This window comes from Triticum urartu, chromosome 1A (assembly GCF_056163025.1).
Source record: "Triticum urartu cultivar PI428250 chromosome 1A, HENAU_Tu73, whole genome shotgun sequence".
Lineage (NCBI taxonomy): Eukaryota > Viridiplantae > Streptophyta > Magnoliopsida > Poales > Poaceae > Triticum > Triticum urartu.
In genome coordinates, this window is record NC_141873.1 from 94,221,114 (window position 1) to 94,239,219 (window position 18,106).

Sequence of the window (18,106 nt, forward strand, 5' to 3'; positions counted from 1 at the left end):
GGGCAAGCAGAGACTTAGACAAATCACGAAGAAAGAATAAAACTTCGAAGACAGAATACTTACGCGGAGACCAACGGCGGCTTCTTCACTTCTTTACGGAAGCGGATGGCCTTCGTGGCTGCCTCGTCCCGCCGGGTCGCCACAGCCGAGCCCTTGGGCTTCTTCGGCCAACTGCCGAACAAGGTCGGCATGGCCCTGCGCTTCTTCCTGTCGCCTGGAGCGCCCGGCGCGGCAGAAGAGCCCGCGCCACGCTGGCTGGCTCCTGGCCGATGGTGAGGGGCGACTTCTCCCTCGGCGTTGTCCTCAGGCCAGTCGGCGAAGGTAGCCGAAGGCCTGAAGTCGCCTGCTGTCCCTCCTCCTCCCTCGGCGTCGTCTTCCAGAGCTGCCGCCCCCAGATCGGGGTCGTCGACGTCGCTCTCCGCTCGGTCGGCGAGGAACTCACGGGCCGCCCCCGAGGTGCCGGCTAGTGGGTGAAGAAGGGGATTCTAACCAAAGCCGACTGGTCAAAACAAAACTCGGCAAGAAGAAGGCAATCTAAAGAAAGAAAAGAAAGGAGACTCACCACATGCAGGGGGTTGGCGCAGGAGTACGGCTCCTTGCCAAATCGCCAGTCCTCCAGGAGCCTGCTGTCCGAGAGGTAGTTCACCATGAAGGCCACCTCTTCGTGAGGCATGTCCTTGGTGCACATCCGACTCGGGTCGCGGTGCCCGCTCATCTGGCATATCATGTGAGGGCGGCCTTGGAGTGGGAGAACTTGGCGCGAAACGAAGGCGGCCAGCAGGTCCGGACCAGTCAGACCCTCCGACTGCGTCAGCACTCGGAGTCGCGTGATGGCGCTGGCTCCCGCAGGCGTCAGCGACCTGGCCCGGTACGACCAGTTGGGCAGTCTCCCAGCTAGCGGGCCGGCTTCGAAAGCCGGCAGGTTGACCCAGTCGCCCCTCGTGGAGAAGTTCCTGATGTAGAAGTAGGATCTCTGCCACATCTTCACCGACTTTATCAGTGAGATGGAGGGGAAGGGATTGTCGGCCCCCGACCTTCGCACCACGATGAAGGCGCCGCACTGAGCCGGCACGCCCGTGGCCTGGGTGCCGAGCTTGGAGAAGAAGAACTCCCCCCAGAGCTCGAGGGTGGGGAGGACTCCGAGGAAGCCTTCGCATAGGGCCACGAAGGCGGACAGCAGCACCACTGCATTGGGGGTGAGGTGGTGCGGCTGGACACCATAGAACTCCAGGAAGGACCGGAAAAAACTGCTCGCCGGTAGCCCCAGCCCGCGCAGGCAGTGCGAGCGGAAGATGACCCGCTCGCCCTCCTGCGGTGCGGGGGAAATCTCCTCCTCTGGCGCAAGACGCACCTGCACACGATCCTCGCCGGGAAGCCGACGGGTCCGGCGGAGGAACTCAATGTGGTCTTCATGAACTTCGGAACCGTCCCAGGTGCTGGAGCACACTAGGGGAGGCGCGACAGCGGAGGAAGAATTCATCACGAGCTGTCGCCGCAGCGTTCGCCGGAGCTTGGGCGTGCGGCGGAGCGAAGAAGAGAAGAGGAAGGAGGAGAGTGAGGAGCAGCAAGGAGGAAAGAACGAGGAGTAGTGGGAAGGAGGGGCGCGCGTGCCCCCCTCTTCCCCCTACTTATAGCCCGGTGGGTTGCGAAGCCGAGGGGGCGGACGTGGGGATTTACTACGCCCACAACCCCACGACCCCCATGATCCACGTAAAGTTACTGCGCGCAGTAACTCCACGGGAATTCCAACCGTCCACCGGGGCCGCAGCGGATCCGCTCGGGTGCCGAGGCGCGGTAGTGGCGGGCCCCCCTATGGGCCTGTCCCGTCGCACGCGTAGGCTGGCAGGACGGCCTGGCCACGTGCCCTTGCGTGACAGGCCAAGAACGGGCGGCGGCCTGGAGGCTTAGCTAGCATGCCACTTAAAATCCTGCCGCGATGTTCGAAATACTGAGAAAGTCGGAATTGAGTGAGTCCGAGTTGAGCAAGTCCGACTCCTTCTAGACGGCCCGGCAGAAGTCAATCAAAGACCATGTGTTGAGCACCCGGAAAGAGAAACTGCTGAGGCTTCTCGGCCGATCGACCGCGGTGCCTCATCAGCTTCGGGGACTACTGTCGGAGTAATGGGCCACGGGTAGGCCAACCCGAGTCCCATAACCTTTCAAGACATCGAGGCAGGTTGCGCCCCTCAAAACCCCAGGGCAAAGAGCCGCCTCCTAAGGAGTTGACGGCGGGGCGGCCGACTGCCCGCTCACGGCCGAGTCCCAGGGACGACTTTGGGGAGTCGGCCGGCGACTCCAACAAACCCATGACCTCATCGAAGGGGACGGGGCAGGGGGCGTGGCTACAGTGAAGCCCACTCCCGCCCCTTACCAAGAGCAGTCATGGCCACAGCACGCCGTACTCGGGAAGATCTCAGTGCGGCGTGGCACTGTTGCCCTGTCGGCCCTAACATCAGCACCACAGTACCGAGTCCTGCACCCATGACAGCTTGTCTGAACGGCCCGGAAGCAGCAGGTCCCGCCAGTCAGTGAGACCCTAGGAGACGGCGAGAGGACCGCCAGTCGGATCCGTCAGGAGTCGGCCCGGGGAGTCGGCCGAGCCCTCCCCTGGGCCCCATGCACCATTAATCAAGATGTGATGGGGAGTGGCAATAGTGATCGCCCGCCAGGCGCGGGACTGTTGCCACGACCCCATGACCAAGCCCGCGTCATCAGAAGCACGGCTACAGTAATCAGCAGCCGGCAAGACCCGCCCGCGGCGGACGCGGCCTGTCGGCTCCGTACCAGACCAGTCGGCGGGGCCCGCCAATCGGCGGGCCCCAGCAGTCGGCGGAGAAATCGGAGGCCAGAGGCACTGACGGCTGGGCTCGCGCCCAGTCGAATTACCATTGTACCCCTGGGGGCAGGCCTATATAAACCCCCCAGGGCACCCATGCAAAGGAGGGAAACCCAGTAGCTTTAGACCATACCAGATAGAAGGAGAGAGCTAGCCTTGCTCTCTCCTGCCTCTAAGAAACAGCTCAAGGAGCAACCGTGTAAACACTTGGCCATAGTGATCATGCGGAGACCCCGCAGAGCAGTAGTAGGGGTATTATCTCCCCGGAGAGCCCTGAAGCTGGGTAAGATTCGCTGGCGTGCATGTCTTCGCCTCATCCCGTTTCCAGGCACCGGCGACGTTCTACTCGCCCCCACCATGATAAGCTATTCGTTGGCATATGTCGCACCAAACCCCCGACAACTGTAGTTTTTAGAGCAAATTACCAGTACATTAGCCTAGACACAATGGAAAAATTGCTATCCTATGCATCAAATTTCATCTCTTTCTCTATAGGAATTGAGATGCATGTCATCTCACTTCCTTTGATTTTCATATTCCTATAAAATTCCTATCCTATGAACCAAAGGTGGCCTCTGCTGGAGTAACTACTGTAGCTAGAAGTACTGCTGGTACAGTAGTTTTCTTCAAGAAGCGGAATCAACGAAGTCATGATGGTTCCTTCATCTGAGCAACTTCACAGTGGGTAAGGCTGGGCCTGTGATTTGACAGCTCATTAGTAATTAATGCGGTGCAATGACCGGGGTGACTCTCCCTTGGAGTTCTGCGGGCATGGCAAGTGGACCAGTATGGTCGACGTCCCACATGTCAGCGAGCGGAAGTATTCTTTTCGATATCGAGGAGCAAGGAAACCGCGTGGTATAGTATCACTGGTGATTTATATTTATTTTTTATTTCTGATGAATGCTAGCGTTTGAACTCTTACGATGAAGGAGTGCCAAACACACGGCACGTGCTGGATGTCCCACATGTCAGCGAAAGGAGTGGGACATGAACAGCGTGGTAGAGCGTCTCCACTTCTGGGTCGGAGACCACACGTAGTAGTACCACTATACTAGTGGTATGAATGATACAAAGTGCGACCCGGAGAGAAAGACACGTCTAGTTGGAAGGTCTCGGGGCATACATGTAAACAAATATAAAACCTAATATGTGCCTCCAATTAATATAGTAGTAGTAGAGTACTTAGTCACGTACTCCATAACATCACCGGGCATTGCATGTACAACATTTTAGTGGTAGTAAGAGACAAATGCCTACATGCCATGCATGTTCATACTATTTGTGCCTTTCTACTTCACTTATTGCGCTACATTACACTGGTTCGCACGTCCACTCCTGTGTACATGTCCATCTCGTAGTTCGAGTCCCAAGTGTTCTTCATATAGATGGAATGATCCTTGCATGACACGTGCACCTTGATGCTAGATGTCTCGTGTGTTGGCAAAAGGGTGAACAAAGATCACGTAAAAAAATAGAGTGGAAGAACATAGATTCCCGACGACCGATAAGGAGCAAGGAACCTCGTGGTGGAGCGTATGCACTCATAATATTTTATATTATTCAGCGATATAAAATCAACCAATCATCTCCACAGTGGACTGGAAGAGTACGAAACACGGCAGCCCAGTGTAGTTACATCATACTAGTACATGGCTAACCCACGCTATCACCATATTTCTTGGCTTCCGTGCGACACCTATCTCTAGTAATCCAGCAGCCCATATCGCTTCTCCCTCCTCGTCTCTCTCAAAGTGCGGCGGGCTGGCGTTTTTTGCCGTCTATTGAGGTCGGTTAACTCATGACATGTGTAACGTCCCGGATGTAATTTACCATATTTATATTCCAACTCTTGCCTTTTCGGCTCTAAGTTATGATATTGCCTCATGGTTGGGTTTTGTCTTTGTTTTGCATTTTCTCCATGTCATGCATCTCATATCATGTCATCATGTGCATCGCATTTGCATACGTGTTCATCTCATGCATCCGAGCATTTTCCCCGTTGTCCGTTTTGCGATCCCGCACTCCTATGTCCTCCGGAGCCCCCTTTTGCCTTTTTTCGTGTGCGGGTGTTAAACCTTCTAGGAATGGACCGAGATTTGCCAAGCGGCCTTGGTACACCACCGGTAGACCGCCTGTCAAGTTTTGTGCCATTTGGAGTTCGTTTGATACTCCAACGGTTAACCGCGGAATTGTAAAGGCCTCATGTGTGTTGCAGCCCAACACCCCTCCAAAGTGGCCCAAAACCCATCGAAACCCCCTCCATCCTCTCAGCCGTTCGATCACGATCGGGTGGCCGAAAACCGCTCCTCATTTGGACTCTCCTAGCTCCCTCTGCCTATATATATGTCCTCACCCCCGAAATTTTTGGGCGAAACCCTAACTCTCCCTCTCCTCGCGCCGCCGGACACATCCGTCCGGGTCGGACGCGTCCGCGCTGCCGCCACTGGCGAATCGCCGCCTGCCATGTGTCAAGCGCCGCCGCCACCCGCCACCGCCCGGAGAGCCCGCGTCTGGCCCTCCGAGCCCACGCGCCGCCCGTTGCCTCTCCCGCTCCCTCACGCGCCGTCTTCTGCGCCCGCGCTCGCCTGTCGCTGTCAGCCGTCGCCGGCGACCAACTCCGGCAATCGGTTCCCGTCGTCCTGCACCACCGTTCGCCGCCGGGGAGCCCATATCTGAGCTCGTCCACGCCCCACCACGGCTCCCCGTCGTCGCCTGTCCCCGGATCTGGCCCCATCGGACCGGGATCCGCCGTCACCACCTCTCCCGGCGCCGTCCCTTCGCCGGCTCGTCGCCCCGCCGGGATCGCCGCCTTGCTCTGCCTCCCCGATCCAAGAGGGATCGGTGGAGCCGAGCCGGCCCAGCCCAACCGGCCTCCAAGGCCCGACCTCCTCCTCTACTGGGCTTGGCCCATGGTGAGCAGCCCTGCTAAGCCCCGCCCCGCGCACATCTTAGTTATCTGCCGCTCAGTGTGTTCAATTTTTGTCTAAGTCCCTAATATTCTCTAGCCCTGTTCATCGCATCATAACTCCGCATCCGTAGCTCCGTTTTGAGCGTGCCATATATCAAAATGTTCTTTAGGATGTCTTCTTCATTTTGTTCCATTGCACCATGCTTGTTTGAGTCCATCTTGATGCCCAAATTTCTGTTGCAAGAGTGCTATAAAATGTTAGTTCCTGTTTCCTATCAGTTTTTGAGCATTTGTCATTTTTGCCATGATTATTGTGTGCTGCATATGAACTTGAGCCCTACATGTGTTTTGGGCTATGCCATGCCATATTTACAGGGGTGTATGCCATGTATTTTTGTGATCAATGTGGTGACTAGCACATGCATGCAAAGTAGCTCTCGTAATGTTGCTGATTTCAGGGGTTTAGAATTTCACAAAGTCATTTCCCTGATGTTATTTTTATGCTATGTATTCATGTTGCTACAAAGTGATACATGCCTCTTTTGAGTATGTTCAGTAAGGATGATTTGGGTATATGGTTATGCTCTATCAATCGATGCCCTTGTTTGCATTTATGGAGTACCCTAGCATGACTCAACCCTGCTCTACTTTTGCTATAAAATGTTCCTGGCAGATTGTTTATGTGTTAATCAATTTTGCCAAGGTTGTTGTAGTTGATCCTTGCATGCTATGAGATGGTTCTTTCCTTGGTTAGCTTATTGACCATGTCTTCTTGCTGGGTGTATGCTTAGTTTGTCATGAAATGCCTTGTGGTGAGTGCATCGAGCTCACAAACATGCCTACGTAACTCTGTTTATGCCATGTCCAGTTTTCTGCTAAATCTGAATCTGTTAATGTAACTTGCTATATTTACATGGCTGCCATCATGTTTTCTGTGCCCTTTTGGCTTATGGTCAATAAGGTACTTTTGTTATATGCTTTCATTAGATTCATGTCATGCCTTGCTTTGCTATGTTCTGATCATGTAGCATATTGTTATCTTGCTCTAAACTTTGCTTCCTGATGTTAATTCCTGACATGTTATTTTCACTAAGTCTGTGATGCTGTTATCTTTTGCACTTTGGCCATGCTTGTTTGAACCTGCTATTGTGTGATTTAGCCGTAGCTCAGTGTTCATCTTTTGTCAAGCATCTTGAGTAGATCACTTCCATGTGCTTTGTTACTATGTTAGAGTGCAGTAGCTTATTTTCTTGTTGCATTTTAGATGGCATCGTGCTGTTAATCGCAGAATGGTGCAATTCTTGTTTTGCTTGCCATTTGCAAACCGTGCATCGGATTCCGGTGATCTTTATATGGATTTCGACCAAAATCAACTTATCTTTCCAGCAGCACGCTTGTTTTGCCAAGTTGAGGCCTAGTTCTATCTTTTCCTTCCGGAGCACGCATATGCATTGCATAGCACGTCCCGCATATCATGCCATGTTTTGCATCATGTTGGTTGCACATTGCACCGTGGTTGATTGTGTTTCCCTTGCTTGTGTTCTTGCCTTGGGTAGAGCTGGGAGACGAGTTCGTGATCGAGGAACCCATTGAGTATGCTTACAAGGATCAAGCTTACGTCAACTCGGAGAACTTTGCAGGCAAGATGACCATACCCTCGAAATCACTTCTATCTTTGCTTGCTAGTTGATCGCTCTATTAATATGCCTATGCCGCGATACATAGCACTTGCTATATCATGCCTCCCATATTTCCATGTCAAATGTCTAACCCACCTTGTCCTAGCAAATCGTTGTTTGGCTATGTTACCGTTTTGCTCAGCCCCTCTTATAGCATTGCTAGTTGCAGGTGAAGAATGGAGTTTGTTCCTTGTTGGAACATGATTATTGTTGGGATATCATTATTATATCTTGGTTACTTTAATGCACCTATATACTTGGTAAAGGGTGGAAGGCTTGGCCTTATGCCTGGTGTTTTTTTTCCACTCCTGCTGCCCTAGTTTCCGTCATACCAGTGTTATGTTCCTTGATTTTGCGTTCCTTACGCGGTTGGGTTATAATGGGAACCCCTTGACAGTTCGCCTTGAATAAAACTCCTCCAGCAAGGCCCAACCTTGGTTTTACCATTTGCCACCTAAGCCTTTTCCCTTGGGTTCTGCGGACTCAAGGGTCATCTTTATTTTAAACTCCCGGGCCAGTGTTCCTTTGAGTGTTGGTCCCAAACAAAGCCACTTGCAACGCCACTTCAGGGAAACTTGAGGGTTGGTTTTAGTTGTACGTAGGGTTCATCTGGTATGCCCTGAGAACGAGATATGTGCAGCTCCTATTGGGATTTGTCGGCACATCGGGCGGCTTTGCTGGTCTTGTTTTACCTTTGTCGAGATGTCTTGTAACCGGGATTCCGAGTCTGATCGGGTCGTCCTGGGAGAGGGAATATCCTTCGTTGTCCGTGAGAGCTTGTGATGGGCTAAGTTGGTACACCCCTGCAGGGTTTTGAACTTTCGAAAGCCCTGCCCGCGGTTATGGGCAGATGGGAATTTGTTAATATCCGGTTGTAAAAAACCTGACACATAACTCAATTAAAATGAATCAACCGCGTGCGTAGCTGTGATGGTCTCTTTTCGGCGGAGTCCGGGAAGAGAACACGGTCTCGTGTTATGCTTGAACGTAAGTAGTTCTAGGATCACTTCTTGGTCATGTTTATCGAACGTGCTTTGCTCCTCTTCTCGCTCTCATTTGCGTAAGGTAGCCACCATATATGCTAGTGCTTGCTGCAGCTCCACCTCACTACCTTTTCCTTCCCATAAGCTTAAATAGTCTTGATCGCGAGGGTGTGAGATTGTTGAGTCCTCGTGACTCACAGATTACTTCCCAACCAGATGCAGGTGCCGATGGTGCCATTCCAGGGGATGCGACCGAACTCAAGTGGGAGTTTGACAAGAATTCAGGATGTTACTATGTTTCCTTTCCAGACGATCAGTAGTGGAGCCCAGTTGGGGCGATCGGGGATCTTATGCATTTGGGGTTGTCTTTATATTGGTTTCGTAGTCGGACCTTGATTGTATTCTGGATGATGTAATGCTATATTTATGTATTGTGTGAAGTGGCGATTGTAAGCCAACTCTTTATCTCTATCTTATTCAGTACATGGGATGTGTAAAGATTACCCCTCTTGCGACATGCCTAGTATGCGGTTACGCATCTAAGTCGTGCTCCGACACGTGGGAGATATAGCCGCATCGTGGGTGTTACAAGTTGGTAATCAGAGCCTTCCCTGACTTAGGAGCCCCCTGCTTGATCGAATCGCTGGCGTTGTTGAGTCTAGAAAAATGTTTTGAGTCTTTTAGGATTATATATATATTGGAGAGTAGGATTCTTTTTACTCCTCAGTCCCTTCATCGCTCTGGTGAGGCTTCCTGACGTAGATATTTGACTCTTCTCTTCTCAAATTTCACTAAAAAAAATTTAGGATCACGCGGGTATCTTGGAATCGTTCCGATGGTTTTGTGACGAGAACATTGTTCTTGGTGCCTCTTGACATTTAGGGGTTGTGGCAGTGTCCCGGGGAGTTGAGCTTCGAGGTGTTGTCGTCACAATTTTATCGTTGCAGTTCTGGAATACCTGAGTTTTGCCGACATCGAAAATCTCATTTATGCAGTTTTTGGTGAGATAACCTCGACGCCACCCAGTACTAGGGCGGGAGTTCGGGAGTATGGCCATAACTCGTATAACGGATGCTTTTCGGAGGTTGAGGTAAATGATTTCCAAAAGTTTCTTGGTTATGTGTTGAAGGATGGATACAGCTGGATGTAGGATTTGCTAGTTTTGGGTGAGATATTATGCTTCCCCTGTATCCCCAACACCTGATTGCATAACCGGAAAGTTTCGGGAGTTTCATAAGTGGGAATTCATGTAGCTCTAGTATTTCTTTCCGCAGATATTTGGTTTGTGATTGGATAATCCTTACCAAGTATTTGTTCATATCCGTACCTTGTTGCTTTATTCATCTACCTCTATCTAAGTGGCTTCTCAATTTATGGAAGTGTGATCATTTACTTTGGATTTCATTCGTTCATTTTTGTTCGAATGTTAAGGCTACATGTTGCAATTTCGGTCCATCGATTCAGCTTGAATATATGTCTGTCAAGATGCTAACGAATGTCACCCTCTTCAGGATGGCTCCTCCAAAGGGCCAGAATCCAGGACCTCCACCACCACCTCCACCTCCACCTCTGGAGGCATGGCAAGCTGTGATGGCCGCCACCAACGCCAACATGCAGATGCTTTTGCAAATCTTGCAAGAGCGCAACCAAGGAAATCAAGGCCATGGCAACAATCAAACTCAGTTTGCTACCCTCAACCAGTTCCCCGCAAACCAGCCGAAGTCCTTCAGTAACTGTGTCGAGGCCCCAGACGCTGATGATTGGCTCGTGGATATCTGCAAACATTTTTAGTGTAGCAACGTCAGGCCTGAGGACTTTGTCAAGCTTGCTTCGTTCCAACTCAAAGACCAAGCTGCAGAGTGGTATCAACAATACAAAGATTCCAGAGGAGGTCATGTGATTACCTGTGATGATTTCCGCCGGGACTTCAAAGCTCACCACATTCCTCAAAGTGTTGTTGAGAGTAAGCGTGAGGAGTTCCGCAATCTGAAGCAAGGCAGTATGTCTGTTTACCAATACAACATCATGTTTTAGAGGCTCGCTCGCTTCGCCAAACAAGACGTCCCTGATGAGAAGAGCATGATTTATGAATTCAGAAGTGGCCTCAGAGAAGATCTGCAACTAGCTCTCGTGCTTTTTGAGCCGAAACAGTATGATGATTTCTACAACATGGCACTAAAGCAAGAGGCTGCTCAGCTCAAGTGCGATGCTTCTAAGAAGAGAGTCAGGGATGCAACTCCTTCTTCTTCAACTCAAGTGGCAGCTAAGCAGCAAAAGTACTGGTTGCCTCCTCCTCCTCCGTTCCGTCAGCCTTATCAGCAGAAGAGCAAAGGGGGCAATGGATCTTCCCACCCACCCAACCCAGGCTATTAGAACAAATCGCAGTCTCATGCTCCAAGGTCAAGTGCTCCGAATCACCGTCCGCTCTCAGAGGTTACGTGCAACAAGTGTCAGCAGAAGGGTCACTATGCAAACAAATGCTTCAACTAGAGGCGTCTTCCGCCTCCTCCCCCTGTGAGATCTACCAGCAATGCAGTGGTTAAGCATAATCCCAAGTTTGCAAAGGTCAACATGATGAACGCAGCTCAGGCAGAGGACTCTTCATAAGTGATCATGGGTAACCTTCCTGTTAACGATATTCCTGCAAAAGTTCTTTTTGATACTGGTGCATCGCTTTCTTTCATTTCAACACCTTTTGTTGCCAAGCATGAGTTTGTGACCGAAAAGATTCCTTTCCTGTTGAAGATTGTGTCCTCGGGCAAGCAAATGACATCTAACAATTGCGTCCCGGATATTTCTATCAAGGTGGGTGACTATAAGTTTCTGTCTTCTCCTATTGTTATGGGTAACTCGGATATTAATCTAATTCTCGGCATGGAATGGCTTTCTAAGAACAAGGCTCAGCTTGATTGTGCTGCCAGGCAGATTCAATTGACACACTCCTCTGAGCATGTGATCGTCTTTGCTGCTCATGATGATACCATTTGACTGTTTTCTCTCAATGAGAAGGGCGAGTTGAATGCCATCTCTCAGATTCCAGTCATTTGTGAATATCAAGACGTCTTTCCAGAAGAGCTTCTAGGAATGCCTCCTCACAGGCCAGTTGAATTCATTATCGATCTTGAGCCTGGCACGAAACCTGTTTGCAAACGTCCTTACAAGCTTGGACCAAAAGAGTTGAAGGAGCTGAAGAAACAACTCGATATACAAGAGCGTATGGGTCTGATCCAACCAAGTTCTTCTCCATGGGGTTGTGGTGTTCTTTTTGTCAAGAAGAAGGATGGCACGGACCAACTTTGTGTCGACTACCGTCCACTGAACAAGAAGACTATAAAGAACAAGTACCCACTTCCCATCATCAATGAGCTTTTCGAACAACTCAAAGGTGCTCAAGTATTCTCCAAGCTTGACCTCCGTATGGGCTATCATCAGATTCGCATTTGTGAACAAGACATCCCCAAGACAGCTTTCAGAACAAGCTATGGTTCCTATGAATACACTGTCATGTCTTTCGGCCTTGTCAATGCTCCTCCAACGTTCTCTCGCATGATGAACTTCATCTTCAACCCTTACACAAATGACTTCGTCTTGGTCTATCTCGATGACATTTTGGTCTTTTCCAAGAACAAGGAGGATCATGCCAAGCATTTGAGATTGGTGATGGACAAACTCAGAGAACATCAGTTCTATGCAAAGTTTTCAAAGTGCGAATTTTGGCTCGATGAGGTTCTCTACCTTGGCCATATCATCTCCGCCAAGGGCATAGATGTTAATCCTGAGAAAGTGTCTCAGAATGTGAAGCAGCTCCGCAATTTCCTTGGGCTTGCAAGTTATCGTCGAAGATTCATTGAGAATTTCTCTAAGATTGCAAAGCCTCTTTCCAACCTCCTCCAGAACCATGTGTGTGACGCCCCCGATTTGACCGTACACTAATCATACACGCAAATGTGTACAATGAAGATCAAGGACTCACGGGAAGATATCACAACACAACTATAGACACAAATTAAAATAATACAAGCTTTATATTATAAGCCACTGGCCTCGAGGGCTCGAATACATAAGCTCGAAAACACAAGAGTCAGTGGAAGCAAAAATATCTGAGTACAGACATGAGTTAAACAAGTTTGCCTTAAGAAGGCTAGCACAAAAACAACATCGATCGAAAAGGCAAGGCCTCCTGCATGGGAGCCTCCTAACTACTCCAGGTCGTCAGCGGCCGTCACGTAGTAGTAGGCATCCTCGGGATAGCAGTAGTCATCAGTGGTGTCGTCTGGCGCCTGGGATCCGTCATCTGGTCGCAACAATCGGGTATGTGGAAAAAGAGGTAGCAAAGCAACCGTGAATACTCATCCAAAGTACTCGCAAGACTTACATTAGACCTAAACTAAATATGCATCTGTATCAAAGGAAAAGGGTTGTATCTGTGGACTAAACTGCAGAATGCCAGAAGGGAAGGGGAAAGCCTAGCCTATCGAAGACTAGCATCTTCTGGAAACCACCATCTTGCAGCAACAGGAGGGAGTAGAGTAGCATAAAGTAAAGTAGTAGAAGTGTTATCAACCTCAGCCAGAGATCCTTTCTCGAATCCCTGTGATAAAGCAATCCCAGAGCCATACTATCCAGTTATGATCTCATATCCAAGTCTCATCTCCATGTCTCATCTCAAGTATCTAGTTCTAGTTGTATCGATCGGGATACAACTCCAAGTGTCCGTTACCATAGGACAGGCTATCGATAGATGTTTTCTTCCCTGCAGGGGTGCACCAACTTACCCACCACGCTCGATTAACTCCGACCGGACACACTTTCCTGGGTCATGCTCGGCCTCGGCCAAACAATACGCCACAACCCGACCTAGGCTTAATAGAGAGGCCAGCACGCCGGACTAAACCTATGCCCCCAGGGGTCATGGGCCATCGCCCCGGGAACCCCTGCATGTTGCTTGGGTGGCCGGTGAGCAGACCTAGCTACCTCCTTCAACAAGGGAGGAGCTTACGCAGTCCAACCCGGCACGCGCCTCTCAGTCGCTGGCGTCTATTAAGCTTCGGCTGATGTATACGACGCATAATGTCCATACTATGCCCACGTGATGGTTAGTGCTATCAGGCCAGAGGCCCTCGGGTCAAATATCCAAATCGTAGACGATTAGGAACGTGCGGTAACGAGTAGAGACTCACGATCGATGTGACCCCGTCGCCCCATCACGAGTACTTGCGGCAAGGGCTAAGAATGCCCAGCCACGCCTCGTAAGTATCTCGCGGGCACCTTCTAGGTCAACCTGACTCCACATCACTCGCTATTAAGCTCGCGCGGGTACCCCTCAGGGCCGACCCATCTTTAGTAACATGGCTCAGTGCAAAGTCATAGTAACCATAGTAATTGTGTGTCTAAGACCAAAGGGAAAACCCGAGGAATCACCCCCGGTGAATTTTACTCGATGTTGTAATCAAGGTGAACGTAAGAGGATCCACCCTCGAGGTTCACACTTGCGGGGTTGCACGACAGAGCCGTATCAGAAGTAGTTAAGGAGGAAATCACCCTCGATGACCACGACCGGATAGCTACACTATAGAAATCTCAACGGGAGTGATGTAAGAGGTTCCACCCTCGGCACTCGATGGTAACTCTGTAGAGTCGTACAACTAAGGGGGGGTGATGTGCGGTGTCGGGGCCTGGACATTGATCATGTTGATCGAGTCATCGAACATAAAGCGGGGCAACTGGGACAAGGTGGGGTCACTGATGGATCTCTAACCAACCTGTACTAAGCAGTTTAGGATAAGCAGGTAAGGTATAAAAGCAGGTAACAACAACAGGCTATGCATCAGAGTAGGCTCATACAGAAAGCAGCGGCAGTTCTAATGCAAGCATGAGAGGAAAAGAAATAGGCGATATCGGAATGCTCAAGGGGGGTTTGCTTGCCTGGTTGCTCAGACAAGAAGGAGGGGTCATTGGTGACATAGTCGATCACAGCGGCATGAACGTCGGTCTCGGGGTCTACCGAATAAGAAGAGGGGGGAGAAACAGCAAATACGGGGAAAACAAGCATCACAAAACATAACATGACGACGAGCAGAGCTAGGGTTGCCCTAACGTAGTAGTACATGTTGCAGACAAAGGGGATAAACATCCGAGGATGAATTCCCGGCGTTAGGCGGATTCCGGACAGAGGAAAAGAGGGGGAAAGTTCCTTGTTCGACATGCTATGGGCATGTGACAGATGAACGGAACGCGTATTCGGATTCGTTGGATTTTTTTGAGCAACTTTCATGAAGAAAACATTTTCATCCGAGCTACGGTTTAATTCCTATGAATTTCTAAAGATTAAACCATTTTCAGAAATTATTAAATTAATAGAAAAGGAATATGACATCAGCACTCCATGCTGACATCAGCAAGTCAACAACGGCTGTACAGGTCAAACCTGACATGTGGGTCCAATGGGACCCACATGTCAGCCTCTGTGACTTTAACAGTGTTAATTTATACTAATAGAGGGTTAATTAGAGGATGGGCCCCCCTTGTCAGTGTCTCATTTAGTTAACTAATCAGTTTTCATTTACTAAACATTTTAGTTAAATAACTAGGCTGCGGGGCCCGCATGTCAGAGACACGGGGCTGCCACGTCATCAGTTGAATGGGTCAATCCAGTCAACTGGGACCCGAGGGGCCCACTAGCAGTGGCTTTGGGGTGGCCCCAGGCCAGCCACGTCAGCGGTGGCCGGCAGCTCGACGCCGGTGACGCCAAAATGCGGCGGAGGGCCTCGGGCCTCGTCGGATTTCGCCTACAGGTGACCATTTCATGCGCGCTAGGGTGCATTCGAACGAGCGGAGTAGCGCGCGTCGAACTGCAATGGTGGCCCGGCCGGAAAAGGCCGGTGACGACAAGCGGCAGTGGCGGCACCGGAGTTCGGGCACGAGCGGATCTGGCTATACTCGGCACAGCGGAGCGAGCTAGCTAGCGCTATGGAGCCCTACGCACATGCTGAGCACGACTGCGAGCTCGGGCAAGCTCACCGGCGAGCGTGGCCACGACGGCAAGGCGCACAGCGACGACCAGAGCTTGGGCACGATGGCGAGCTAGCTACGACGCACTAGGAGATTAACAGGGAGGAGCAGGAAGCGGAGGAGCTCACCGCACGGCACGCAAGCAGGCCCGTGATAACTTAGGAGTAGCAGAGGTGCTCGAGGTTGCTGGCGCGCGTCGGAGCAGAGACGGAAGGGGGTGACGGCGCTCGGTAGCTGTAGAGGTCCCCGGCTCCACCTGAAGGCTCCAGTCGAACGGGAGGACGGCTGTGGCTCTCATGGACAACGCGAGCGGCCAGAGCGGTGCCGGTCGCCGCGGTGGAGATGGAGGACGGCGGCTATTCCGCTCGGTGCGGCGGATTTGAGGAGGCGAGGCGACGGAGCCAGCGGGGAGAGGGGATAGGGACTGGCGTGAGTGGGGAGGGAGCCCGAGGCATCGGGGCTGCCCTTATCCTCCAAGCGGCGCTAGTAGTGGCGTGGCCGGCGAGGTGGTTCGACGGCGACGTGTGCGCGCGGTCGCACGCACAGTGGAGGAGGGGGAAGACGACAGGGGGAGTGGGCTAGCCTAGCATGGGCCAGTTGGTTCAGGTGGAGGGGTGGGCCGAGGCCCAGGGGGAGGCCAGGGGGCTCTGGCCCTTTCCTCTTTCCTTTTTATTTGCTTTCCCTTTTTCTTTTCTTTATTCTTTTAGCCAATAAAGATTTTGCAAAAAAATTATGCCATTGGACAAAATAATTTCAAAGAAGTATATTGCACTGCCACAAATATTGTGAGACTCTAGAAAAAGAAAGCCAATTTTATAAATTTAAAAGGCGTTTAATTTATTGTTTAGGTCACTGTTTTAAGTAGTTTAGGCCACTTAATCCCTTTGCAAAAATGTTGGTTCACCACCAATATTAGTTGTGGAATATTTGGCACATGATGAACATTTTAGTTTTCATGTTTGAGCATTTTGAATTTGACTTTGAAGCAGATTTTAGAAAAGTGGCATTTTGGCTTAGTAAAGCATGATGTGAAGGCCTCCATTAGAGGGGGATTACTGTAGAGTAATACTGGGGTCTTACAAATCTCCTCCACTACAAGAAATCTCGTCCCGAGAATTAGGTGGGGAAGTAAAGGGGTAGCTTCGGGAGAACTGACCCTTGCGAGGTCGATTATCCGGTGGATAATTTGGGGAATACGATAGAAGTATCTCTCGAGTCGAAACTTAAGAAAACATCAAGAGCAAAGTATGAAGGTACAATCGGAAGTTTCAAGTGAATGTACAAACGATCGATACCTGAACAGAGTGTGAGAAGGGGGTTCAGAGCATTGGGAATAGATCATCTCTCAGAGGGTGGCTCATGATAACACACAAGGTTAAGAGAAAAGGATACCTCGGAATTAAGGATGTACAGGAGAGTCAGGTTTCGATCCAGTGGAACTGTGGGTTATGGGCCCACCATGTGGGTTAAATGCAGGAAGGGTGCTAACATTTGCACGGTCATGATAGCAAGGCGGTTAGAGGATAATCTGTCATTTATGTTGGCAATCATGTTGGTACCAAGGGCGAGGGATGAAGAGAACCATTTTCCTGCTCGTTGAAACGACGCGGACCAGTAGGCAAAGTTCTCGTCCATCTATGGTTACCGGAATGTAAACAACAGTATTAACAGGTTGCAGACTAAGGCATAGCCTAGTGGTGGGAAGGAGCTGATGCCTTCCCACCCACCCAGGTTCAAGGCATGGTACTTGCAATTTGGGTTTGTTGCACCAATTATACTGTAGGGGGTTCCCTTACAGTCTTTCTGTCAAAAAAACAGTATTAACAGGTTCTTACTGATGGAGTTGTACCCGAGGCACTTACATAAGCAGGAAATTATCTCTGCTCAGATAAGTTAGATTACTGGAAAGGTTAAACAAAATAATGGAAAGAAAAAATACGATTAGTATATTAATCAGAACAACAGAAAGGAAAATGTGTTTATACCAAAATATCAAGAGTATATCTTTCGCAAGGAAAGGCAAAGCATGATATACATGATATGGATCCAAGTATGAAACCATTTAGACAAAGGGGCACAGAAATTATGAGGTTTACCCATACAACGGTGTTTGGATAATTGATCAAGAAAATTCAGCATTACACATCCAATGTTCTTGTTGTTGTTCGGCGTACCACAGTCATGCTTCAAGGTAACATTAACATGGTTTTTCAAGCAAGATTGAATCTGAAGGTCACAAGAAGTACAAAGGAACAATTCCAAGAATGTCAAGGAATGTAAGATATAACCAAAACATGACCAAGTCCGTATTGGCAGGAAGTCAAGGATGGTGTCGATGACAACATGAATCATCGATGGCCAAGGGGTATTTCTCCTCAAGAATTTGATTGATATCTTAGAACAAGGCAGCATATTGATGGTGATCATGACAAATTTTGTTGAGAGGCTCTAAGAAGATGCCATCGAGATGCAACGACATCAAGCAAAAGGAATGATGAAGCAAAGGCTATTGGAACCATGGATACGACACAAGCTCGGATTCAAGCTTGTTGTTCAAGGTGGAATGATAAGATGAGGAAGAGCGACGTAATCTTAGCTCATCGTTGAAAAATTGTGCTCCCGGAAGGACCAGGTAGCACAGTTAAAATTTAGGACGATAATGATGTAGCCAATCAGGATAGGAATG

At 50.0% G+C, this 18,106-nt stretch overlaps 1 protein-coding gene and 1 long non-coding RNA gene across 2 annotated transcripts; both read right to left on the reverse strand.

Moving 5' to 3' along the window:
• Positions 1–463: 463 nt before the first annotated feature.
• LOC147990208 (uncharacterized) lies at positions 464–1,480 on the reverse strand. The gene has a single exon (XM_087537498.1). The coding sequence runs from the start codon at positions 1,478–1,480 to the stop codon at positions 464–466; it is 1,017 nt and encodes a 338-aa protein (XP_087393624.1).
• A 10,935-nt stretch (positions 1,481–12,415) lies between these two features.
• Positions 12,416–15,958, reverse strand: LOC147990209 (uncharacterized). Its single transcript, XR_015599199.1, has 2 exons — positions 15,549–15,958; positions 12,416–12,703 (listed from the first exon to the last, which is right to left on the reverse strand). It is a non-coding gene; the product is annotated as an uncharacterized LOC147990209 (long non-coding RNA).
• Positions 15,959–18,106: the final 2,148 nt, after the last annotated feature.

Coding starts and splice junctions, on each gene's coding strand:
- LOC147990208 (XM_087537498.1), bottom strand. CDS start 1,480: ATGAATTCTTCCTCCGCTGTCGCGCCTCCCCTAGTGTGCTCCAGCACC.